The 24,418-nt window shown below is 53.3% G+C and overlaps 2 protein-coding genes across 7 annotated transcripts; one reads left to right on the forward strand and one right to left on the reverse strand.

Annotated features, from left to right (window-relative positions):
* Nucleotides 1-3,521: 3,521 nt before the first annotated feature.
* Nucleotides 3,522-18,231, reverse strand: LOC113936480 (nitric oxide synthase interacting protein). Of its 3 annotated transcripts, none has more exons than XM_027619736.1 (9): nucleotides 18,117-18,231; nucleotides 8,085-8,155; nucleotides 7,387-7,492; nucleotides 6,195-6,276; nucleotides 4,565-4,724; nucleotides 4,356-4,474; nucleotides 4,049-4,236; nucleotides 3,807-3,915; nucleotides 3,522-3,628 (listed from the first exon to the last, which is right to left on the reverse strand). In XM_027619736.1, exons 2-9 carry the CDS (start codon nucleotides 8,152-8,154, stop codon nucleotides 3,557-3,559), a joined length of 906 nt encoding a protein of 301 aa, XP_027475537.1. In that variant the 5' UTR covers nucleotide 8,155; nucleotides 18,117-18,231; the 3' UTR covers nucleotides 3,522-3,556. The 3 variants fall into 3 exon arrangements, with proteins under 3 accessions (XP_027475537.1, XP_027475538.1, XP_027475539.1); XM_027619737.2 differs by lacking the exon at nucleotides 18,117-18,231 and adding an exon at nucleotides 14,847-14,918; XM_027619738.2 differs by lacking the exon at nucleotides 18,117-18,231 and adding an exon at nucleotides 10,610-10,730.
* On the forward strand, nucleotides 18,137-24,396 carry PRRG2 (proline rich and Gla domain 2). 4 transcript variants are annotated; one of them, XM_027619740.1, is made up of 8 exons: nucleotides 18,137-18,272; nucleotides 19,021-19,086; nucleotides 19,736-19,833; nucleotides 20,021-20,202; nucleotides 20,350-20,389; nucleotides 22,296-22,431; nucleotides 23,317-23,463; nucleotides 23,783-24,396. In XM_027619740.1, exons 3-8 carry the CDS (start codon nucleotides 19,749-19,751, stop codon nucleotides 23,799-23,801), a joined length of 609 nt encoding a protein of 202 aa, XP_027475541.1. In that variant the 5' UTR covers nucleotides 18,137-18,272; nucleotides 19,021-19,086; nucleotides 19,736-19,748; the 3' UTR covers nucleotides 23,802-24,396. The 4 variants fall into 4 exon arrangements, with proteins under 4 accessions (XP_027475541.1, XP_027475542.1, XP_027475545.1 ...); XM_027619741.2 differs by lacking the exon at nucleotides 18,137-18,272 and adding an exon at nucleotides 18,383-18,513; XM_027619744.1 differs by lacking the exon at nucleotides 18,137-18,272 and having other exon boundaries at nucleotides 18,914-19,086; nucleotides 22,296-22,383.
* The last annotated feature ends 22 nt before the right edge of the window (nucleotides 24,397-24,418 follow it).

A 24,418-nucleotide genomic window follows, 5' to 3' on the forward strand; every position in this document is an offset into this window, starting at 1 on the left:
TTTTTGCGTGTACAGGTTTTCAGTCTTCTTGGGTATATTCCTAGGAGTGGAATCACTAGGTGGATTTTTAAAAAAGATTTATGTTTGAGGGGTGCCTGCCTTTGGCTCAGGTCATGATCCCAGGGTGCTGGGATCGAGCCCTGAGTCAGCTCCCTGCTCAGCGGGGAGTCTGCTTCTCCCTCTGTCCCTCCCCTGCCTGCTTGTGCTCTCTTTCTCTCTCTGATCTCTCTCTCAAATAAATAAAATCTTAAAAAAAGAGATTTATTTGAGAGAGGTGAGGGAGGGGCAGAGGGGGAGAGAGAGAGAGAATCTCAAGCCGACTCCCCATCACCCATCACACAAGGAGCCCAATGCGGGGCTCGATCCCACGACCCTGAGATTATGACCTGAACCGAAATCAAGAGTTGGATGCTCAATCAGCTGAGCTACCCAGGCGCCCCACTAAGTTCATTTACTATTTTATTTCATTTTTTTTAAAGATTTTATCTATTTATTTGACAGAGAGAGAGGGAACACAAGCAGGGGCAGTGGGGGAAGGAGAAGCAGGCTTTCTGCGGAGCAGGGAGCCCGACGCGGGGCTTGATCCCCAGGACCCTCGGATCATGACCCGAGCCAAAGGTTGTTGCTCAATGACTAAGCCACCCAGGCGCCCCTAAGTTCATTTTTTAGAGAGAAATGGAAATCTAGTCACATGAAATCCCCTTTTGAAAATTTCTAAATTTGTTCTCTAACTCACACAGTCTGCTTTTTGGTTACAGTTCTATGAATTTTGATGAATCAGTCATGTAACCACAATCAAGATACAGTTCTGTTGCCCCTCCCCCAAAGTCTCTTGCTCTGCCCTCCTTCCTAGGCCATCCCTTCCCCTCCCTTGCCCACCAAGGATTTGCTCCCTGTCTATGTAGTTTTCCCTTTCCAGAATAAATCTCCCTATTGAAAAACCTTAAGAATTGCAGGGGCACCTGGGTGGCTCAGTTGGTTAAGCGTCTGACTCTTGATTTCAGCTCAGGCCATGAACTCAGGGTTGTGAGATCGAGCCCTGCGTGGTGCCCTGAGTTGGAGCTTAAGATTCTCTCTCTTCCTCTGCTCTTTCCCCCCTGCCACCCATCTCTCCCTCTCGATAAATAAATAAATAATTTCAGTTTTCTTTTTTTTTAAGATTTTATTTTATTTGAGAGAGAAAGAGATCATAAGTAGGCAGAGCAGAGGGAGAGGGAGAAACAGGCTCCCCCACTGAACAGAGAGCCCAATGTGGGGCTCGACCCCAGGACCCTGGGATCATGACCTGAGCCGAAGGCAGACTCCCAACCGACTGAGCTGCTCAGGTGCCCCAGAATTTGTTTTCTATGTGCCCTCCGTGAGCCAGTTGAGGCTGGAGCCCCTGTAGGAACACCCCGCTGGAGGTAAGCCCTGCCTCCCCTTTCTTGCTCTCAACTTTAGACCAGTGTCTACAGAACCTCTGCTGAGAAAAGGCAACCTTTTTCCCCATTTCCTTCTCTCCCTTCTGCTGCTGTAGCTGAAGCTGTGGTCAGACTCTTGCTTTCTCTTGTCACCTTCGAAACCTCAAAGGAAACTACTTTCTTGGAGCAAGGACCTTGGCACGCACCCCATCACCTCCCCACAAAGGGTGTCTTGAAGGGCCTGTGAATCAGTGGGATTTGGGTTCCTTGTGGAAACAAAGGTGCAAGATTGGGAATCCTTGAAGCTTTTATTTGGGGCGGAGGGTCGTCTGAACACACATGAGCAAGATCGGAGTCCTTGAGGGGGCTGAGAGAGAACTGGAAGGACCCAGGGGTGGTTGTGGGCTCTTGAGAAAGAGGCTGAGGATTGGGGGCATTTAGGGACCAAGGGGGTGACTTAGAACGCTCTAGGTAGAAAGGATTGGGTGGGAGTTTAAGAGGGAGAGGTCTTTTTTCTTTTTAAATAGTAGGGGACTTTATTTGAGAGAGAGATAGCAACAGAGATAGAGAGAAAGAGTAGGAGCAGGGAGGAGAGGGAGAAGCAGGCTCCCCACTGAGCAGGGAGCCCGATGTGGGACTCGATCCCAGGACCTGGGATCCCATGATCCCTGGGATCATGACCTGAGCCAAAGGCACATGCCCAACCGACTGAGCCACCCAGGCGTCAGGGGGAGAGGTCTTTGGGGTGACAGTGTGGGAACAGGTGGGGGAGGAAGGGTACAGAGGATGGGAGGAAGGGCAGGGCTGGGGGCGGGGAGGTCTCCGGAGGTGGCTGGCTTCTAAGTGAACTTGGCTTCTGCTACACCTTTGAGCAGTATGACTTTGGGCAAGTGTGTTTTCTCAGACTCAGTGGGCTGTTCTGTGAAATGGGTACAAGCATCCCTCTCCCAGGACTCAAGAGAACCGTAGATTGATAGGTCCAGACATCACGGGCTCCTTGAATGGCAGCTGCAACCCATTTCCAGGGATTGGGGTCCCAAGAGTAGGGTGTGAGGGCTCTTAGGGACAAAGGGAAGGTTCTAGAGGCATTTAGGGGAGCAAATTCTGGGTGTGGGGGGCTCCCCAGGGTGCAAGGGTGACACCACCCACCCTCCTGCTACAACCTTCCTCTGCAGCCGGATGTACCAGACAGGCTTCAGCAAAGGGCAGTGAAGGATACTTCCTGGACCTTTGAATCGGGTCTGGGCATCAGATGAGACCTTTTACTTTTACAGAAGTGAAAAAGTAGAGCTTGTTCACTGAACAGAACGGTACGTACACTGAGAGGTCACGCTGGTTGAAAACACTCGTGCGTGTACTACGTGGAGAAAGATCTGGAAGGACAGACCCTAGGTATCGCTCAGGGAGGCGATACTTGGAATGTTAGGGCTTGATCTTTTTGATCTTTGTTTGACCCTACACTCTGCCTCGCACACTGCCCAGGGTTGCTTTTGTGAGTCAATGGTCATTAAAAACGAAACTCTGAGAGCCCTCCTGTGTTCCTAGCCAAGCGTACTGCAGGCAGGACCGCCAGGCCCCACGTTCCGCGGCCTCCTCGCCCCTGCAGGCTCTGCTCCTCACCCCTGCCAGGTCCTGTGCCCAGGGCAGCCTATGCAAGGCTCTGGAGTAGGGCTTTCTTCTTGGTCTTGGCCTTCTGCAGTCAAGTGTCAGAGGGAAGGGCTCCTGACTGCCTTCTCTAGACCGGGAGCCTGCTGCTCGCGCTCACCGCATTTGGCTTCCTTTGGCTGTCTTACCACACTTTGCTTTGAGAGACACCTTCCAGAACGTCTCACGGGCTTCGAATGCGGCGTAACTCAAAGATGCGAGGGGGTTTCTACGGAGCCTGTTCAAGCAGCGCCTTCGTGTGCACGCACTTCAGACTCCGACTTCTGGCTACTCTCACCCAATGTTAATCGGGCCGCGTGTGCGTTCAGCTCAGGTTTTACTCCTAATGTCACAACCACCCTTAACATAATTAGCCTGCGCCTTCAGCTTCTGGCCGCTGCAGCAGGCATACGCTGGAGGGCTGCCTGGGGGTGCCCCTGGGATCCAGCGCAGCCAAGGAAGGCACCACAAAGCCAATGAGTCCAAGCCAGTTTATTTGGTCTCCCGCGCACTCAGGCCTGCATCACCGGCCTCGACTTCTCAGCCTGCAGCTTCACTCCGGAGCCCGCGAAGCCTGTGCCGCCCTGGGGAGGTGGGGGGGCAGGTCGGGCTGCAGGGGCGGTGGGGGGAGCCCTAAACCCGGTAAGGTGACGCGGGACCCCGTGGCAGGCGGGCCCCCCGGGAGGGGCGGGGCCCCGGGGGGGCGGAGGAGAGGGGGCGGGACCTCGCAGAGCCGGGCCGGGGAGGTGAGTCGTTGCTTACCCGCTGCAGCACGATGATGTCGCGGTCCGTCAGCTTCTCCCCGTTCACGGGGTCTACCATGTCTTTCCGAATCAGCTTCTCCACGCACTCCAGAGTGACCACGGCCCCACTACGGTGAGCGTGAGTGTCGGGGGCACCGATCAGAGGCCCCGCCCCGACGAGGGAGGGCCACACCCCCGAGCCCCGCCCCATCCCGCCCGGCAGGTCCCGGGATCCTCCCCCGGGCGACTCGCGTAACTCACGAGGGCCGCAGCACGGCGCAAGGCGTGGCGTTGCTCAGGCTGTCGCGGGTCACAGCGCACACGTAGCGTTCACTGCGAGTGATGAGCCCCACGCGGTCCACGGAGCTGTCGAGCGGCGTGAAGCGCACGGGGGTCAGGTCCGACATGCGCAGTGGCTTCCCGGACATTGGGCAGGTCACGGTGCGCGACTGCGCGGGACAGAAGGGAGGCAGGGTCAGCAGGCCGGGCTGGGGCCAGGTGTAGTGAGGATTGGGGGGGGCGGGTCCCAGGCAGGGAAGGGGGCTGCTCAGGTGCTGGGAATGCTCACAGGCTTCTCCAGCTTGGTGGCCTTGGCCTCGGGGGTCAGGGACGGGATCCAGAAGCTGGGCAGCGCTTTGTCCTTGTCCTTGCCTGTGGGGCCTGCACTGGACCCAGGTCGGGCATCATCTGCAAGGGGAAGTGGGTTCTGATGCCATACCCAGGGAAGCACCCGGCCCCGCGAGACCCCCACTCACTTGCAAGTCGGCTCCCCCTCACCTGGGCTGCTCCCCGAAGCGGCCTTGGGCGTGAAGGGGTTGAGGGGCCGGCTCACGATGGCCGCCTCCTTCTCTAGGAAGCCCCGCACCTGGTCCTGGGCCGCAGCCCGCTGCAGGCCCCTCTGCTCCTCACGTCGGGCCCCCCGCTGCTTCTCATAGGCCTGCAGACAGCCAGAAAGAAGTGGACTATGCGTCTCTCTGTGGGTTGTGAGTTTGAGGGTGGCTCTTCCCATTTCACAGATGGGTAAACCGAGGCCTACAAAGGGGACAATCCTGGCACTTTTCGTAGAGGCTGGTGACTGCCAGGGTGTGAACCTTTAATATGCTGTGATCTATGGTGTGGCTCTGCTGCCCTTGCTTGTCCCTTCCCCGACTGCAGGGCAGGTAGCTGGCTTGGGATTCAGTGGCTTCTCTGTTCCTGGGCAGCAGAGTGGTCAGTACCTTGGCAGGAGACAGATGGCCAGACTTAAACCTTGCCTCTGCCACTGATGAGCTCTGTGGCTTCCAGTAAGTGCTGTGACTTCTCCTGGTCTCAGTTTCTTTGTCTGTAAATCGGGCTAACAACCGCGACCCACCTCGCAGGCTCTCTGGGTTATGCAGGATGAGTTTTGGAAACGCTTAAAACCTTTCCTGGCACATAGCAAGCGCTCCATAAATGCACCTGTGGGCCACGTTATATTTTACAGTGTACGTATGGTAGACCCTATCCGGCCCTGGAGGCGAGTTCCAGGAGAGTAAGAAGCAATTGACATTCACGAAGCCTTGACTGCGCGAGCCGTGTGGGTGTGCGCGTGCACAGACGCAGGGACGCGGTGCTGAGCTGAGACTGCCCTGAGTCCCCCAGCTGAGGGAGGAGAACACTGAGGGTGACTGGTGCTTGGGACGGCCTCTGGCATGGCCACCGTAAGGAGGGAGCACCCAGGCAGCCACTAGATCATGCAGGGGGTCATGGGCACAGGAGAAGCCCCTCACTCAAGACAGAAGGCTCAGCAAGAATCTAGCCCGCTGTGTTTCTGGAGCTCTGTGAAGCCTGGCTGGAAAAGCAGGGAGGCAGGCCAGCTCTGCCTCACACACGGTGATAAACAGGGTCCCTCCTATCCATGAAAATAGTTGAAAAGCCCATGGAAGATGGGCATGGCTCCAAGTAAAGCCCTTGAGAATTCTGACCTGCGGGCATCTACCGCATGCCCTGCAGGCGCCCTCTGACTTGACTCCGTTGGCCCATTTTAGAGCCACTGAAACGGAGGCCCAGAAAGATGAGGTGACATCAGTTAATTCAACAAGTATTCATGGAAAACCTAGGGCCGGGGGTAGGCAAGAGGTTTATTCCCTGCCCCTGCGGCCTGCCGTCTAGCGGGGAAGTGGGCACGTCAGCCACATGCAGATTCATAACCATGACAAGTGTCAAGAGAAGAGGTGGCAAGGGCAGACCCTGGGGGCCTTGGACTAGCAGGAGGTCAGAGGAGGCAACACCTGGGCTGATATCTGGAGGGGAAGGTGCACCAGGCAGCAGGAACAGTCCAGGCAAAGGCTCAGAGGGAAAGGGAACTCAGAAAGGAAGCCCAGACTGGCTCTGCTTGTGAGCTTGTGAGCTCACCCCCTGCCCCTGCCCCCTCCCCAAGCCCCGTCACCTTCATCTGCCGGGCGATCTCCTTCTTCTGGTGCAAAATGTACTCCAGAATTGCCTCCCGCTCATACAGATAGCCATCCGAGCTGTAAGGACAGGACAGGGTGAGAAGTGTCAGCTCCCTGCCCTGAGCACCCACTAAAGCCTCTTACACGGAGCAGGTCTCTTGGTGCTCAGTGCACCCTGAAGTGCACCAGACCATTTCCATTCTCCAGGCTTTACAATCTGCTCTGACATGCGTCGGGGGAGTGGATTCTTGTGCTGTAGAGGGTTAACTCAGCAGGCCTGGGTGATCCGATCCCTGCACTTTCCAAACAAAGGACTGGCCCTTGACCAGCTCCCAGCAGGGAACCTTGGAGCCCCTGGAATGTGCTGCTTGATAAAAGTGTCTTAGTTCACCTGGGGCAGGGGTAGGAGGTGGAGGTGGGGGCTTGGGCCGTGTGGCATCAGACCTCCGGAGGGGCTGGAGACCAAGGTCAGCCCCACGGAGGTCAGCCATGCCTCCAGGACCAGCCTCCAATAAAATCCCTGGACACCGGGGCCTCAGGTGGGCTTCCCTGGTGGGCAACACTCCCGACTCTTGTCACACGTTGTTGCTGGGAGACCAGCGCTGTCCCTGGGACTCTGTCAGGAGAGGATGGTTGGAGGCTCGCTCCTGGTCCCTCCCGGGCTCTGCCCCACGTGTTTTCCCCCTTGCTGACCTAATCTCCCTCTTCGTACTGTCACAAGCTGTCACTGACTAGAACTATCTCCCTGAGTTCTGTGAGTTCTTCTCATGAACCCCTGAACCTGAACGTGGCCTCAGGGACCCTAGATGGGGCTGATCATGCGGGGAAAGACCCACCCGGCCATCACTATCTCTGTAACACAGACCTGCACACCAAGCCCATATTCAGTCACTGGACTAAGCACCTTGTACCCACGATCTCCCTGAAGCCTCCACCAGGCCGTGAGGCAGGCAACAGTGAGCGTCCGCACATGAGCTGTTATTATGCGCCAGGCAACGTTCCAAGGGCCCTACCCTCTATTACAAACGTATTCTTTTCCACACCCCGTGGAACACGTTAGGATCACGCCCATGTCTTGGATGAGCACACTGAGGCTCTGAGAGGTGAAGGGGCTTGCCCAGGGTGCCCCAGCTGTGCAGGCGGCCAGACCCACGCACGCGGCCCCCTCCATGCACCTCCCCGGCTCACGTGACGACAGGGTCATGGCAGGGCTGCAGAGAGAGGCAGCAGCAATCGAAGTCCTTGACGGCATCCCGGCTCAGGCGAATGTTCTGGGTCCCGTAGCCCGAGGCCGCTAGGGACAGAGACAGACAGAGGGATGGAGGGCCAGGAGATGGGCCCCTTGCCAAACCCCAAGAGAAAGGCACAGAGAGAACTTGGAGGCGGGGTGGGGAGGGTGGACACTCTGAGAAACAGGCAGTCAAGAGCTTGGGCTGCGTATCTGTGTGTCTCTGTGTTGGGGGCAGGGGCACAACCCACAGGAAGGTGTCCATCCAGAGGGTAAGTGACAGACAGACAGGCCCTGTCACTGAGGTAGCTGGGTAGAGAGGCTCACAGCTGACTCCCCTCCACCCCTCTGGCTCTATGACCAAACTCAAGGGCCTGTATCTCCCTGGGCCTCGGTTCTGCCACGACAACAGCAGATTCCTTCCTCAGTGGGTGGTTGGGAGTCTTAGATGAGGTCACGTACAGAAGTGCCCATCACTGGGGCGGTGCGGGGGGCGGGTGCAGGATCACGCGGGCTGTTCCTCATAAGGTCATGACCATCAGTGGGGGGGGGGGGACGGGGGCGGGGCAGGGAGAGACATGCCCAGAAGGCGCAACCAGAGGGGCAGACGGGGGATGGTGACTTCAAGAGACATTTGCCCCCCTGCCAAACCCAAAACCTGTGTCCTTCTTCTTCTCGTGGTAGGTGTAGACAGCTCCTGCCGTGCAGTTCTTGCCATGCCGTGTCATCCTGAGGGAAGGAGGGGATAGTCACAGGGCTGTGGTGGAAGGAGTCCATAGGGAGGGCGGGGCCCTCAGAGCTGATCTGACCCTGCCCCCGCCAGATGGGAAAACTGGGGGTGGGTCAGGGGAGGACGTTATTATTTTTTTAAGCAAACTGCTAGAGGGGCAGCAGAACAAGACTTACGGGCTGTTTCTTCTCTGATCTGCATTTTATTTATTTAATTATTTTTAACGATTTTATTTAATTATTTGATAGAGAGAGTGTACGCACGAGTGGGGGTAGGAGCAGAGGGAGAGGCGGGCTCCCTGCCCGGCGTGGGACTCGATCCCAGGACCCTGAGATCATGACCTGAGCCGAAAGCAGGCGTGTAACTGACTGAGCCACCTAGGCGCCCCCAGGGGAGGACAGTCTTATATCTATACACTCCAAAAAGGAAGATGGCATTTTACCTTGAAAAAGACCTACACTTTGCTTGTAGAAGCAGGCATCGGAAGGGGTGCACGTTGTGAGTTACTCTGAGGGGGTAGAGGGAAGGTGATTTGAAATCCAAAAAGTTCTAGCAGCAGATGAGAATGGGCGTGGCTCCTTACACACATGGGGGAGGTGAGGGGACTCGGAGATGCTCTGTTCGGGGCGTGCGTATGTGTGCTTTGTGGATGCCTACAGGCTCAAACAACTGAGTGCAGTACTCTTTCTCCTGGGTGGGTGAGATCATCTGTAAGCAAAGGCGAAATCCACATTCTGCTCGAATTGTTGCCTAACCTTACCAATTACACTGGAATAAATTCCCATCTTCGAAACAAGCATCCTAGCAGCGCTAGGTACACGGAACTCTGGCAAATCAACAAGAAAAAAACCAGCTACCCCAGCAGGAAAAGGAGCAAAAGACGTGAACAAGGGGCAATTTATGGAAGCAGCAGCTCAAAGACTAACGCGCGTGTGGGGAGACACTCAATTCTCCTCAGATGGAAACGACAATGAGATAGCACTTGACAGGGGTGCCTGGGTGGCTCAGTTGGTTAGGTGACTGCCTTCGGCTCAGGTCATGATCCTGGAGTCCCGGGATCGAGTCCTGCATCGGGCTCCCTGCTCAGCGGGGAGCCTGCCTCTCTGTGACCCTCCCCCCTCTCATGTGCGTGCTCTTTCTCTCTCAAATAAATAAATCTTTAAAAAAAAAAAAAAGATAGCACTTGACACCAATTATCAGGCTGGCGGGAGAAACTCTGAAAGCTGGGTAAGACCAGGACTTGGTGAGGACGCGCAGTCGGTCACAGGACCCTTAGGCATTGCAGCGGGGAGTGGACAGGGCCAGCCTCCCAGAACTCAGGGTGGCAGAACTTTAGCAAAGTAAGCGCAGGCAACTCTGCACTTGGGTGATGTGCCTCAGAGACATCCACAAGGGAGCATACCCACGGATGTCCACAGCGTTGTGATTTACACCGGAGGGGAATCAGAGGCAACTGGATGTCCCTCCCTGGGAGAATGGGTGCTGACAGCCCATCCTCGAGACTACCCAGCTGTTAAAATGCAACCCACTGGATGTGTGCAAGTTATCATGGGTGGATGTTAACACAATACTGGGTATAAAAAGTAAGGGAAACAACAGTAAGAAATGAAACAGGATCGCTGCCAATCTACACATGCCTACGATGGTACTTTTTTTTTTTAAGATTTTATTTATTTATTTGACACAGAGAGAGAGAACGAGAGAGCACAAGCCAGGGGAGCTGCAGAAGTAGACGGAGAAGCAGACTCCGAGCAGGGAGTCTGACGTGGGGCTTGATCCCAGGACCCTGGGATCATGACCTGAGCCCAAGGCAGACGCTTAACCGACTGAGCCAACCAGGCGCCCCAAGACAGTACACTTTATTTTACCTTTTTTAAGATCTTATTTATTTATTTGACAGAGGGAGAGACAGCTAGAGCAGGAACACAAGCAGGGGGAGTGGGAGAGGGGGAAGCAGGCCTCCTGCGGAGCAGGGAGCCAGACGTGGGGCTCGATCCCAGGACCCTGGGATCATGACCTGAGCTGAAGGCAGATGCTTAACGACTGAGCCACCCAGGCGCCCCAAGACGGTAGATTTTAAAGAAGACCATACAAACAAGAGAGTACACACTGTGCGTACAGGGTGGGGAACGACCAGGGGCTGGAGATACGGGGGGGGCTATAGGTTATAGGGATCAAGGATTGGGCAAGGTGACCTTCAGCCTGGCCTTGAGTCCAGGGTTGGCCATTTCCTTTCTCTGAGCCTTGGCTTAATTTGGCAAAAAGTGGGGATAACCATGGGACCTAGTTGACAGGACTGGACTGCCGTGAGAAGTGCGAGTCCTGCTCAGAGCCTGGCACACAGCGGGTGTTCGGGAAATATTCTCTCCAGCTCTCTGGCTGCAAGAAAGATCCAGAAGGCTGGCGTGGGGGTGGGGGCACAACCAAGGGCTCCCCAAATGCAAAAAGAGCACCTCTGTCTTTATGGCCCTCTCTGGTCGCCTTCGGAAACTTGTCTTTCACATCCAGAACGTGAACTGCAAACCTCTCTTTGAGCCGTGGATCTCGCTCTCCCCCTACTGGCGTCTTCCCTCGGAAACCAATTTCTGGTCTTTGGTATATTGACATAGAATAGAGGCATAGACTTTAAGGATGCGGTTTGATGAGTTTTGACAAATGTATATGCCCTCATGACCACCACCCCAGTGGAGACACAGAACATTTCACCCCAGCGGCGGTCACCGCTGCTTGCAGGAGCTAACCTTGGTGAAACACCCCAACGTGACCCACGGAACCTCCTCTGACTTTCCCTCAACCTCTGAGCTTCTGGGCAAATGTCCAGCACCTGCTGTCTCCCCCGGCTCACCTGCCACCAGCCCCTCCCCTCGGCCCTCTGGCTTCCGCCCCAGCCCCCCCAGCTGCCACTCACGGAGGTCGCGCTGACCTCCTCCTGGACAAATTCTCCACTCTATTCTTAGTTGTCAACTGCCTTGACCCTCTGCGGTACTTGGCACTGGGCTGCTTGTCCTGTGGCCAACAGGGGTTTCTACACTCTTTGGCTTCGTGGCCAGGGACATTTTCCCTCCAAGAATGAGAGGAACTGCTACAGAGGGAGCATCTTTTTTTTTTTTTTTTTTACTTGGCCAGGCAATAATGGCAACAGTCCCCCACCCCATGCCAACTTTGCACCCCCATCTCATAGATCGTCCAACCTCAACCACTTTCTGCAGTCTATCCCATTACCATCTCCATTTGGCACATGGGCAAACGGATGCTTCAAAGTGAAGCCACTGCCCAGGGCAGTGGTTCTCAAAGTAAGGTCCGGGGACCCTGGGGGGCAGTCCCTAAGATGCTTTCAGGGCATACTGAAACTATTTCCATATTAATACTAAAATGACCACAATACTATTTCCATATTAATACTAAAATGTGTCTGCCTTTGTTACTCTTATTCTCTTACAAGGGTACCGTGGCATTTTCTGGAGACTGTGTGACACGTGAGGATGTCACTGCTCTGACCACTAACTCAATGTGTGCTTGCGTGTCCTTGGGTTTTAAAAATTTTAGGGGCACCTGGCTGGCTCAGTTGGGGGGAGCATGTGACTGTTCATCTCAGGCTCATGAGTTCAAGCCCCATGTTGGGGGTGGAGCTTACTTAAAAGAAAAATTTGTTTTACTACGCTAAGTGAAAGAAATCTGGCACAAAAGGCCATATATTGTAGGATCCCACGGATATGAAATGTCCAGAAGAGGCAAATACATAGAGACAGAAAGTGGACTGGTGGTTGCCACGGGCTGGGAGAAGGGGAAATGATGAGTAACCACTAACAGGTACAAGGTTTCTTTTTGGGGTGATGAAAACGTTCTGGCATCAGTTAAGTGGTGATGACTGCACAAAATAGTGAATATGCTACTTTAGATTTTTTTTTAAGATTTTATTTATCCATTTGACAGAGACACAGCGAGAGAGGGAACACAAGCAGGGGGAGTGGGAGAGGGAGAAGCAGGCTTCCCGAGGAGCAGGGAGCCCGATGCGGGGCTCGATCCCAGGACCCTGGAATCATGACCCGAGCCGAAGGCAGACGCTCAATGACTGAGCCACCGAGGCGCCCCACTTTAGATTTTTTTAAAAAGATTTTTATTTTTAAGGAATCTCTACACCCAACGTGGTGGGGCTCAGACCCACGACCCCGAGATCAAGAGTTGCACGCTCCGGGGTGCCTGGGTGGCTCAGTTGGTTAAGCAACTGCCTTCGGCTCAGGTCATGATCCTGGAGTCCCAGGATCGAGTCCTGCATCGGGCTCCCTGCTCAGCAGGGAGTCTGCTTCTCCCTCTGACCCTCTTCCCTCTCGTGCTCTCTCTCTATCTCATTCTCTCTCTCAAATAAATAAATAAAAATCTTTAAAAAAAAAGAAAAAAAAAAAGAGTTGCACGCTCCACCATCCGAGCCAGCCGGGCGCCCCGTGAATATACTACCTTAAATGGATGAATTTTGTGTTATGTGAATTATATCTCAACAGAAAAAAAATTTTAGCATCAGTTTTAATTTCTGATACAGCAAATATTGATAGATAGAACTCACAAAAATGAAAAGTTCCAGAGTCCTCAATGACTTTTAGGACACTGAGACCAAAGAGTTTAAGAACTACTGGCCAAGGGCTGAAGGGCTGGCAGGTGGCAGGGCCAGGATTTCTCTGGAAGCTGAGCTTTTCACCCACCACGCTGGATTGTCTCCTCATTAAGGCCAATTTCAAAATAGAAAATAAGACTACCGCCATCTGCTGTCTCTAGTGTTTCAAAGAGAAACTATCCAAAACCACAACCACTCATCATCATGCCCACTTTACAGGGGAGAAAACAGGCTCCAGGGATCTCCCCCAGCTAGGAACCGACAGAGGCAGGATTCGAACCCAGGCAAGCAGGCTATGGAGCCACCTTCTTGACCACATGGCAACTGCCAGTCCTCCCAGGAAGGTCACCATCTGAGAATACAGGCCAACCCGTTCCCCTTCTGTACGAGGCCTTCAAACTCCAGAGTGCATTTTCCTCTTTCGGCCCCTTCAGTTCAAACGTGAAATTTTCACTGGAGATACTTGACCTATATTTAGGTTTTGTGATTTCCCGCTGCAAAGGTACATTCACATACCCGCTTTGTGCCGAGCGTACTCAAAAGTTTCCCAATAACTCAATCAAGTGTTAGTGCTTAAATTTAAATTAATTAAAACGAGGGGCCCCTGGATGGCTCAGTTGGTTGCGCGGCTGCCTTTAGCTCACGTCACGATCTCAGGGTCCTGGGATCGAGCCCCACTTCAGGCTTCCTGCTCAGTGGGGAGTCTGCTTCTCCCTCTGCCTACCCCACCCCTCCGGCACTCAAATAAATAAAATCTTAAAGAGTCTTAATTAAAATAAAAGCATTAGGGGGCGCCTGGGTGGCTCAGTTGGTTAAGCGACTGCCTTCGGCTCAGGTCATGATCCTGGAGTCCCGGGATCAAGTCCCGCATCGGGCTCCCTGCTCAGCAGTGAGTCGGCTTCTCCCTCTGACCCTCCCCTCTCTCATGCTCTATCTCGTTCTCTCTCTCAAATAAATAAATAAAATCTTTAAAAAAATAAAATAAAATAAAATAAAAGCATTAGGAAAATCCAGTCCCTCAGTCAAACTAGCCACTTATCCAAGTGCTCCGCAGCCTCTTGAGATAGTGACTCCTGCTCGAACAGCACCGCACTGAGATCGGACTTTAAAAAAGCACGACCATGATACCATTGACCCACTAATGATTCCATAACATCATCTACTATCTGTCTGGTGTTCAAATTACTGATTCCCTCCCAACTGTCTTTTTCTGCAGTTGGTTTGCTTGCATCCTGAGCCAGTGGTTCCTAACCTTTTGGTGGGGCCAGAGATCCCTTTGCGAACCTAGAGAATGCTACACACCCCTCTCCCGAAAATGGTGTATGTCAGGCCATTCCCAGGGTACGGAGGCTTCTGTGTTAAAGGAAAACCAAGGGGCTAATTACACTCAAGGAAATCAAAGACAGAAATAGGACACGATGTAAGCAGTACAGAGAGAGTTCCCTAAGGGCAAAAGTGAGCATCTGAGACTCTCTCTTAACAATGGCTGATGTCTAGGGGCGCCTGGGGGGCTCAGTCGGTTAAGCGTCTGCCTTGGGCTCAGGTCACAATCCCAGGGGTCCTGGAATCAAACCCCACATCGGGCTGCCTGCTCAGCGAGGACTCTGCTTCTCCCTCTCTCACCTGCTCATGCTCTCTCTCACGATCTCTCTCTCTCAAATAAATAAAATCTTAAAAAAAAAAATAACGGCTGATGTTTAAACAAACAAACAAGGCTGACGTTTATTTAAGACGTTCGGTGAACCTAGCCCTTTTCTAAGCATTTTACACATATTACCGTCACTGAATCCCACAACCACACAAATGATTGCTACAAACAAGGAAACTGTCTCAGAGAAGGTGCTCATCCTGCAGCTAAGGTATGACCCAGGCATCTGAATCCGTGGCCTTGACCATCAGCCTGAGGCACTATGCCTGACTCTCAGCGTGGAGTGGGACAGCTAGTGCATGCCTCGTCTTTCCCCTGGAAATTCTGTCCCCTTTTTCTTTCTAGGCTTCGTCAAGGAGTCCCCTCCTGTGGGAAGCTTGTCTCTCCAGGCTGAATTAGGTGATCCTTGTGCTCTGATAATGCCCTGAGTTACCTCCAATATAGCTGCTATCCCTCAGTACTTCCCTCTCCAGGCCAGGAGCCTCTGGAGGGATGGGATTGGGAAGGACTCTAGTCTGGGTCCCAGCACTGCCTGGCACCTGGGCAGGGCGGGGGGGCGGGGGGGGGCGGGGCTCAGACAGGTCATAATAGGATCAGTTAGCTGCTGCCGACTCTTGATCTCAGGGTCGTGGGTTTGGGCCCTGTGTTGGGCTCTGTGCTGGGCATGAAGCCTACTTAAAAAAAAAAAAAAAAAGAGGGGCGCCTGGGTGGCTCAGTTGGTTCAGTGTCTGCCTTTGGTTCAGGTCATGATCCCAGGATCCCAGGATCCCCTGCTCAGTGGGGAGCCTGCTTCTCCCTCTCCCATTCCCCCTGCTTGTGCTCGCGCGCTCTCTGTCAAATAAAAATCTTTTTAAAAAATGTTAAAACTATTCTTAGTTTGTAGGTTATACAAAAACAAGTGGGGGTTGCAAATCATATATCCAATAAGGGAACTCTATCTAGAATATACAAAAAAACCCTACAATGCAATAATAAAAAGACAAATAACTCAATTTAAAGATGGGCAAAAGGCGGGCGCCTGGCTGGCTCAGTTGGTGGAGCATGTGACTCTTGATCTCGGGGTTGTGAGTTCGAGCCTCGTGTTGGGTGTGAGATTACTTAAAAATAAAATCTTTTTAAAAAATTATTTGTTGGGGCGCCTGGGTGGCTCAGTCGTTAAGCATCTGCCTTTGGCTCAGGTCATGATCCCAGCGTCCTGGGATTGAGCCCCGCATCGGGCTCCCTGCTCAGCGGGGAGCCTGTTTCTCCCTCTCCCTCTGCCTGTGGCTCCCTGTGCTTGTTCTCTTGCTGTGTGTCAAATAAATAAAATCTTAAAAAAAAAAAGGGGTCAGAGAACCACAGTGTGGAGAACCTGGAACCCTCAATGCACTGACAATGGGAATAGAAGCTGGGGCAGCCACTTTGGAACAGTCTGGCGGTTCCTCAAAAGCTGAAACACAGAGTTACCGTTTGATGCAGCAATTCCACTCCCAACGGAAATGAAACCATGTCCACACAAAAACTTTGGACACAAATATCCATAGTATTCAGAAGAGCCAAAAGATGGAAACAACCAAAGAGTTCATCAACTGATGAATGGATGAACAAACTATGGTATACCTCAGACAAAGGAACAGTATTCAGCCATAAAAAGAATCAAGTACTGATACGTGCTACAGAATGGATTAACCTTGAAAACATTATGCTGAAAGAAGCCAGTCCAAAAACAAAAAAAATTCCATTTATGTGACATGTCCAGATTAGGTATATCCGTAGTGACAGAAAACAGAGTAGTGGATATTAGTGCTGGGGTGGAGGGGAGAGTGGGGAGTGACGGATAATGGGTCCTGGGTTTCTTTTTGGAGTGATAAAAATGTTCTAGAACTGACTGTGGTGATGGTTGCACAACTCTGTGTATATACTAAAGACCACTGAGGGGGGCGCCTGGCTGGCTTGTAGGTACAGCATGCGAGTCTTGATCTTGGGGTCATGAGTTCAAACCCCATGTCGGATGTGGAATCTACTTAACAAACAAACAAACCCCCCCCCCAAACCCCACTGAATTGTATACTTTATTTTCTTAAGATTTTATTTTTAAGTAACCGCTACACCCAAGGTGGGGCTGGAACTCATGATCCCGAGATCAAGAGTTGCACACTGTTCCAACTGAGCAGCCAGGCACCCCTGAACTGTAGACTTTAAATGGGTGAACTATATAAATAAATATAAATAAATCTGATTTTTGTAAAAAAAAAAAAAAAAAAAAAAAAGGAAGTCAGCGGATTTTGGGTTTGGCCTGTTGACCCCTGCATGGAGAAATAAGTAAAATGAGGTTACAAGAAAACAAAAAGACAAATTCATACCCAGATGATCAACAGAATAAGTGATCAAGTTTCTTTCTTTCTTTCTTTTTAAGATTTTTTATTTATTTGTCAGATAGAGAGAGCACAAACAGGGGGAGTGGCAGGCAGAGGGAGAAGCAGGTTTCCCGCTGAGCAAGGGGCCCGACGCGGGACTCGATCCCAGGACCCTGCGATCATGACCTGAGCTGAAGGCAGAAGCTTAACCTACTGAGCCACCCCGGCGTCCCTGATCCAGTTTCTTTCATAAATCAATTATGCCAAGAAGAATAAAGGGTGGGGTGGAGGGGACTATTCTAAAGAGGAATTTAAGAGCCACAACAGCAATGACTTGACTGGATTCTGATTCAAACAAATTAAACTTCTCTTTTAAAGGTATTTTTGACACAAGAAGATTTGGTTATTGACCAAGTAATAGGGAATATTCCAGAACTTTTGCTTTTGGAAAGTGTGATGATGGTATTTCGGTCCTGTAAATGTCCCTTGTTTTTACAACATGCATCCTTAAAGTTTTAGGGATGATGTGTCACGAAGGGTAGGATTTGCCATATGTATATATATATATATATATATATGTATATGTATATGTATGTATTTATACTAGATTTTATTTATTTGACAGAGAGAGATGGCGAGAGCAGGAACACAAGCAGGGGGCGTGGGAGAGGGAGAAGCAGGCCTCCCGCCGAGCAGGGAGCCCGATGCGGGGCTCGATCCCAGGACCCTGGGATCATGACTCGAGCCGAAGGCAGACGCTCAATGACTGAGCCACCCAGGCGCCCCAAGTTTGACCATTTTCATAATAGAATATCAAAGTAAAACCCTTCGAGGCCCAAGTTCACACCGACCCAACAGCACCGTCGGGATGAGAAGCCAGGTCGGCCGGCGCCAGAACTCCATAGAGGAAAAGGTCAAACCCTACACCAACTCGGAGAAGGAACGGGCTGTCAAAAAGGTGCAAAGGCGGCGGTGGGCGGCTGCACAATTTCCTCCGCCCGCCCCGTCACAGTCTGGGAAACTGAGGCAGGAAAGGGGGGTCCGTCTTCCTCAACTCCCACTCCCTAAACCCCACCCCCACCCCCCGCAAGAGTCCCAGTCTCCCCGCCCCCTGGGACTCCCGGTCCCTCGTCCTCTACCGTGAAATACCAACTCTTAGCCGAACTGGCGGATGGAGGCTGAGCTACTTCCAGGGGATGCTGGGAGATGTAGTTCAGCTTCAAACTTTGGGGCCTAGAGTGCTCTATTAATGATTGACAGGGAGTCGGGAATTCGAAATCCTGTCCCTGACTCCCTCAGGACCCCAGAAATCTAGCCCGCGGGAAGGCGATCGCAGCAACTTTATCCCGCCACCGCCCGGAACTCACCTTACAAACGACCCCTCGTTCCTTCGTTGCTTCTTCAACTGTGCCCCTACACCGGAAAGGAGGGCTGTTTTCCCTCTCCGCTTCGCCCTCTTCCGCCCGGCAAAAAAGACAGGAAGTAGAGCTGCCCCGAGTTGCCGAGATACCTCGTCGGACTTGGTAAGGCCTCCCTTCTTCTTTCCCTCCCTCCGGAAACGGGAGTAGCAACTTGAAGGTTCCGGTTAGTGCAACTGGCGTGACTATGGGGCGCGCTTAGTATACACTAGGCATTTCCCCGGGCGGGCGATTTCCTGCTTAGGCCCAGGCTTTGCGTTTCTCCAAGTCCGAATTTAAGGATTAGCCACTTCATCCAGAGATTGGGAAGCTCACTCCCCCAAGTCCATCAGTCACTGACTGGATGGTGAGAGACAATTGAGAAGGGACAGTTCCTCTGACCCCAGCTTATAAGCAGAGCAATTGAGAAATCAGAAGTCAAAGTCCTTCAAATCACCTCAGGAAATGGGAATTGACTACAGCATCGTCCACCTACCCCCAGGGACCAAGGCATACATACATTTCCCGCCAGTTTTTAGCTATCTACCTATCTGGAGACCTAGACATTTATTTCCCTAGCTCACCCAGGGAAGGTTCCATCCCAGGGAGGCCAACAAGGGAAGGGGTACATATCCAATCCTCTAAGTGCCCCCACGGTGTCGGGTGTCGGAGACCCTGGCTTCCCAGGGGGGCTCTGGACCTTAGGCCCTTCATCCTAAGGTCCCTTTAAATACTTTGTCCCTTACCTGAGTCCCGCCCAGGGCAGGTAATCACAAACCCCGCCCCTCTGCCAGAAACCAGGATCGTCTTGATTACCGGGAGAGGGGAACCCCTCCTTCCTCTCCCCTCCCTTCTCTCCGTCCCCCATTCACAGCTGGCCGAAGCTGGCAGAGGAAGCCCCTATTGAAGAGGAAGGGAAAGTGCTCACAAGTCTGGGCAGGTAAGTGAATGTCCCCTGGAGGCAGAGCCTGGCTTGGGGACCGTGGCCTCCTGGCTCCCTGCCCCTCTGGGACTCAGAAGTTCCCGTCCCCCAGCCCCAGGAGTCCAGGACCTCCACTCCCTTCTCCCCCTGTACCTGAGAATATAGGCTCTTTGCCTCTCCTGTAATCTTTGATCTCTGTGGGTGGATGTGGCAATGGGCACAGGGAGAGGCAAGTATAGGTGGAAATTACCAAGAAGAAAGGAAGCCTGATCACCGATGGACATGTTTATGAGCACCTACTATGTGCCAAGATTCGTGCTGGGTGCTGCAGACATGGTAGAGAAAAAGATAAGCTCCCTGCTCCAGTCTCTGGAGGCACGCTGCTTTCGCTCAAATCATGCTTCTGAATCTTGCAAATTGTATTACCTTGAGAAATTCTTTTATCTCTCTGTGCCTCATGTTCCTCATCTGTAAAATGGGGATAATAATAGCAGTGCTGTGAAAATTAAACTGAGTTGCCACAGGGACCTGGCCCAGAATACAGGCCACGGAAGGGACTGCTAAGATTATATGATTATTATCATGGACCATAGAGGCCAGTCGGGGTGACGTTGCCTCATTCCCCAGGGGCCGAGGCACTTGCTCTCTCTTTCACTCCTGGTTTCAGGTGTTCATAAAATATGAGGGGCTACCCCTCTCTGCCGCTGCTATACCTGGGATTGACCACCTGCTTAGACACCTCACCCAGTGGGGAGCAAGACCAAGGTGAGTGTTTGAGGGATGAGCTGGTGTCCAGGCACAGATCTCCATCCACCTTCCCCTGACGCAGGAACCCTTGCCTCTAGTCCCCTTCTCTCCCAGAACGCCATAGTCTCCATCCCCTTAGGTTCGGGTTCCTCCATGTTCCCCAGTCTTAGGAACTCTCCATTTTTCTGTCCTTCATGTCCTTTGGGCCCTGGAGTCTTCCTGGACTCCCCAGAGGCCCAGAGCTTTCTAGGAAGCCATAGCCGGATTCCACGAGCCAATCACTGGGACCTGGAACTGCTCACGCCAGGGAACCTGGAACGGGAGTGTTATGAGGAGCGGTGTTCCTGGGAGGAGGCGAGGGAGTATTTTGAGGACAATACTCTGACGGTGAGAGCCCCTCCAGGCCCTGGGATGTTCCGGCCCACAATTCCCTCTACCCTGGGTCTCAGAAATCAGGGTGGGTTGGTTTGGGGGGTATGGAGTCTCCCCGTTGACATGCTGTCTTTCCACCTGCTTGACTTCCATCCTTTCAAGGAGCGCTTTTGGGAGAACTACATCTACAATGGCAAAGGAGGTGAGTTGGGGCGGGGGGCGGGCAGGGGCTCTTGTTCTGTGCGGCCAAGGCAGCCCTTTCTCCTGGAGGTTGAACCAGCATACCCTACCCCAAATTTGCCTCCTCCAAATTCAGTGCTCCCTGAGTATCCTGGAGGGGGTTATTAAAAGAGTGCCGTCCTTTGAGACTAGAGCCCCTCCCTGAGGAACCCACCACACCTTATTTGGAGGAGGTCGCATGTCTTTAGGAAGAAGGAAGTGCAGGTGGAGAGGGGTTACAGCCCGGGGGCCTATGAGACCTCAGGCTCAGAGGCCCTGACCCACCTGAGTCCTTCTTTGGAGTCCAGAGCTCCAGCCCTTCTGCAGCTTGGTTGCTAGGGGGCTGCTCCCTAGCAACGGGGCCTGGCCAGGCCAGGCGGTGCAAGCCTGTGCATCCTCACCTTCCCGGGCTGCCCGCCCCCAACCCTTACTGTGAGTTCTAAGGCCCCACCATGGCTTCAGTCTTGTTGCTAAGGGGGAACTGCTCCTTAGCAACCAGGCCGGGCCAGGCCGGACCAAGGAAGACTGCAGCACTCACTACCTGGCTGGCTTCCCCTCCCCCACAGCCCCATCCCGGCCTTGGCCTGGTTACCAAGGAGGCCTCCCTAGCAACCACACCTAGCCAGGCTCAGGACCCAAGGCCCACTGCCCAGGGAGGAACCCCCTCCCTGCACCACATGCCCCATCCCCTTGTGGCCTGGTTGCTAGGGGTGGGTGCCCCTTAGCAACAAGCCCTAGGTCTGGGCTGGAGTCCTCACATTGGAGCCTGGTTGCTAGGGGAGATAACTACCTCACTGCAGGCCTAGCAAGGCCTGGTGGCTCCTTGAATCCACCTGAAACATGTCAGAACCAGGAGGGCGTGCCTTCTCAGCGCAGCTCTTTGCTAAGGGGGCTGAAAGCCTGGGGTTTACTGTTTGAGCAAAGCTCCTGACCAGTGTTAAAGGAAGTCTCCCCAGCGGCAAGACCCAGGAGGGCCTCACCAAGCTGGTGTTCTCCCTGTGTCTGCTTCCCCTCAGACAAATGGCCTTGGACGGCTAAAGGCCTAGGGTCCTAGCAAAGGGCCCACCTGAGTTCTAGACACCCAAAAATCTGTTAGTTGGCCGGGGGGGGGGCGTTCCCGAAATTCCTCCATTGATAAATGAATTTTTCATCGCCTTCTGGTCAATTCAGAAACCTTCCTGCGATTCTGTTCTTCCTTCAGAGACTGGCCCCTCAGTGGCCTGGATGTGATAAAGGGACTATGTTCCAGAGGGGGGGAGGGGTGCCAGATAAAACACAGGACACCCTCCCCATCAGTTAAATTTGAATTTCAAATACAGATAAATTTTTTAGTATAAATGTATTCTAAATACTCCAAGGGACATACTTACACTACAAAATATACATTGTGTATCTAAAATTAATGTTTAATTAGTATCATATATTATTATTTGCTAAATCTGGTAATGCTCAGTGTGGGGGCCTCTGCAGTTGCCTACCTGAGCTCCCCACCCCCAACTTCAGTGTGTCCATTGCCCTCTTAGCAGATGGATTTTGCTTAGGAGGGACTTGAGCCACGCTTTGTCCAGGGAGGGGCCTCTGTCACCATGGGGATTCCGCTACCATATTTTTTTAGTCCCAGGTGAAGTTATCATAGACCCTTTATGTGTTTGATCTCAATGAATTTCCACAGCCCATGGGGGAGGACTTATTGTTTCCATTTTACAGAGCAGCAAATGGAGGCTTAGAGAAACGAGTGCGTTGAGTTGCCTGGGTTCATGCACCTAGGAAGTGGCTCCCGCCGTTCTGCTTTGCTTCTTGGCCTGTACTTTTCCTTCAGGGGGAAGGCATTGGGTTGTCGGGGTGAGTGACAGCCCCTGACACAGTACCCCCCCACCCCCCCACTGCAGGGCGTGGACGAGTGGACGTAGCAGGCCTGGCTGTGGGGTTGACGTCTGGCATCCTGCTCATTGTCCTGGCCAGCTTGGGAGCCTTTTGGTATCTGCATTGCCGACGGGGTAGAGGCCAGCAGCCCTGTCCCCAAGAGTAAGGGGGATTCAGAGAGAAGGGGCCTGGGGGCTGGAAAGCAGGGTGAGCAGAGGAAGAAGGAAGGGTGGACCTAAGGAGAGATGAGTCAAGGATTGGGACAGGTGGGCACTGAGGAAGGATCTGGGGAGACTATCAGGTGGAGAGTCAGTCTGTGAGAACACGCGGGTATGGTTATTGCCGTTTGTCCATCTGACCATGTCCTCAGTACCCGGCGCACAGTAGGAGCTCAATCAGTATTTGCCGCCTGTCTCCATGGTACCCGGTTTATGTGTGATTATCACTCTGTCTGCATTGTATCTCGTGAGGCTGCAGCGTGTGGTCTCTGGTGTCAGTGATATGTCAGTTTCCGTGGTGCCAGGCTGTAGAACACGTGTGTGCGCGCCTTCTGAGTTGTCTAGGCGTGTCTCTCTTAGTGGCAGGGTCTAAGAAAGTGCTTGAGTGTCAGTCTTCAAAGTATGGTGGGTCTGGGGGTTTTTCAGAAGGGTTAATTGTTAAGAGTGGCACGGGGAAATTTGTGACTGGGTGTATCTCTGTGTTGTGTCTGCTTCTGTGTGTGTCTGCCTGTCTCTCTGCAGGGCTTTTTCTCCATTGCTCTCCCTGTAGCTGGAACGCATGTGTGTCTGTGAATAAGAGTATGTCTCAGCAGTTAATTTCTGTCTGCCCCTCTCTGTTCATCTGTCTGCCTGTCATTCTGAGGTGCTTTTCTGTGTGCCGGGTCAGGCTGAAGGTGACCCTCTTTCTCCCTGCTCTTTCTCCCTTCCATTTGTGTCCCCATGCCACCCTCAGAGTCTCTGTGTCCCCCCTAGGTCTTCCCACCTGCCTTCCCCCGAGTCCCTCTATCCTGTAGGTTTCCCCGGCTAACCCTGTACTTTCTGTCCCCAGGGCTGAGCTCATTAATTCCCTAAGTCCCCTGGGCGACCTAGGCCCACCGACGCCCCTGCCTCCACCCCCACCCCCAGGCCTCCCCACCTACGAGCAGGCTCTGGCGGCCTCTGGGGTGCACGACGCACCTCCGCCCCCCTACACCAGGTACTGAGCTGGGCTTCTACCTGGGGGTGGGGAGCAGAGGGGAGGATGCTGCGGGAGGAGGGGCGTGGGCTCAGGGGCGGGACTTGGAATTTTGAGCTTATTATCCGGGGCGAGGCTTGGAGCGTGGGGGCGGGGTCCTATGCAATTATCTGGGGGCGTGGCCCAGTGTTGTCTGTGTGGAGCTTTACCGGAGGGTGGGTCTTATGCCCAGAGGGTCTGCGATTGGCTGAGACGCCCGCGGGCGGGTCGGAGTGGTCTAGGTTCAGGGAGGGAAAAACAGCCGGGTCTTTGACTCCCCGTTGTGCCCCTCCCCTTGCAGCCTCAGGAGGCCTCGCTGAGGAGCTGTTTCCGAGCTGAGGTTCCCCAGATTCACAGCGGATTCCAGAGCCCCCAGGCCTCTTAAACTACATAGCTGAGCTCGGGGAGTGGTGGGAGTTGGGGTCGTCCGGCCCGAGGCCTACCCTGGCACACGTGTTTCCGCCGAGACGGATACGCGCATATCCCCGGCCAACGTGTTCCCTCGTCCCTGTTACTCGCGGGTTTCCAGGCTTTCCTGACTGTAGGGGGGGGGGGTACCCGCCAGTCCCGCCCCCGGGGTAGGCGTGCGTGGAAACTCAGACCCCGGCGCGTAGGCCGGGTATACCCACTCGCGTGAGTGAGCAGGTGTGACAAGGCCATCGCCCTACAATGCCACGGACCACGCACACGCAGGGCCCTGCTTATGCACACGCATGTTTTCGTGCACCCCCGGTGCACGCTCGCAGGCGCTCTGGAACCCGGGGAAAGGGCGGGGGGCATATTTGCAAACGTGCTTTTTAGGGGAGGGCTCGCATTGCACCGGGAGACTGGAGTTGAGCTCTTCTCGTAAATTAAAATGCTTTGTAAAAGAGACAAAGAGTGAAACAACGCAAAAAAATAAAAATTAAATAAACTGAATTGCATTCCCGGGCGCGTC

The sequence above is a fragment of the Zalophus californianus genome, chromosome 17, assembly GCF_009762305.2.
Source record: "Zalophus californianus isolate mZalCal1 chromosome 17, mZalCal1.pri.v2, whole genome shotgun sequence".
In the NCBI taxonomy this organism is placed as follows: domain Eukaryota; kingdom Metazoa; phylum Chordata; class Mammalia; order Carnivora; family Otariidae; genus Zalophus; species Zalophus californianus.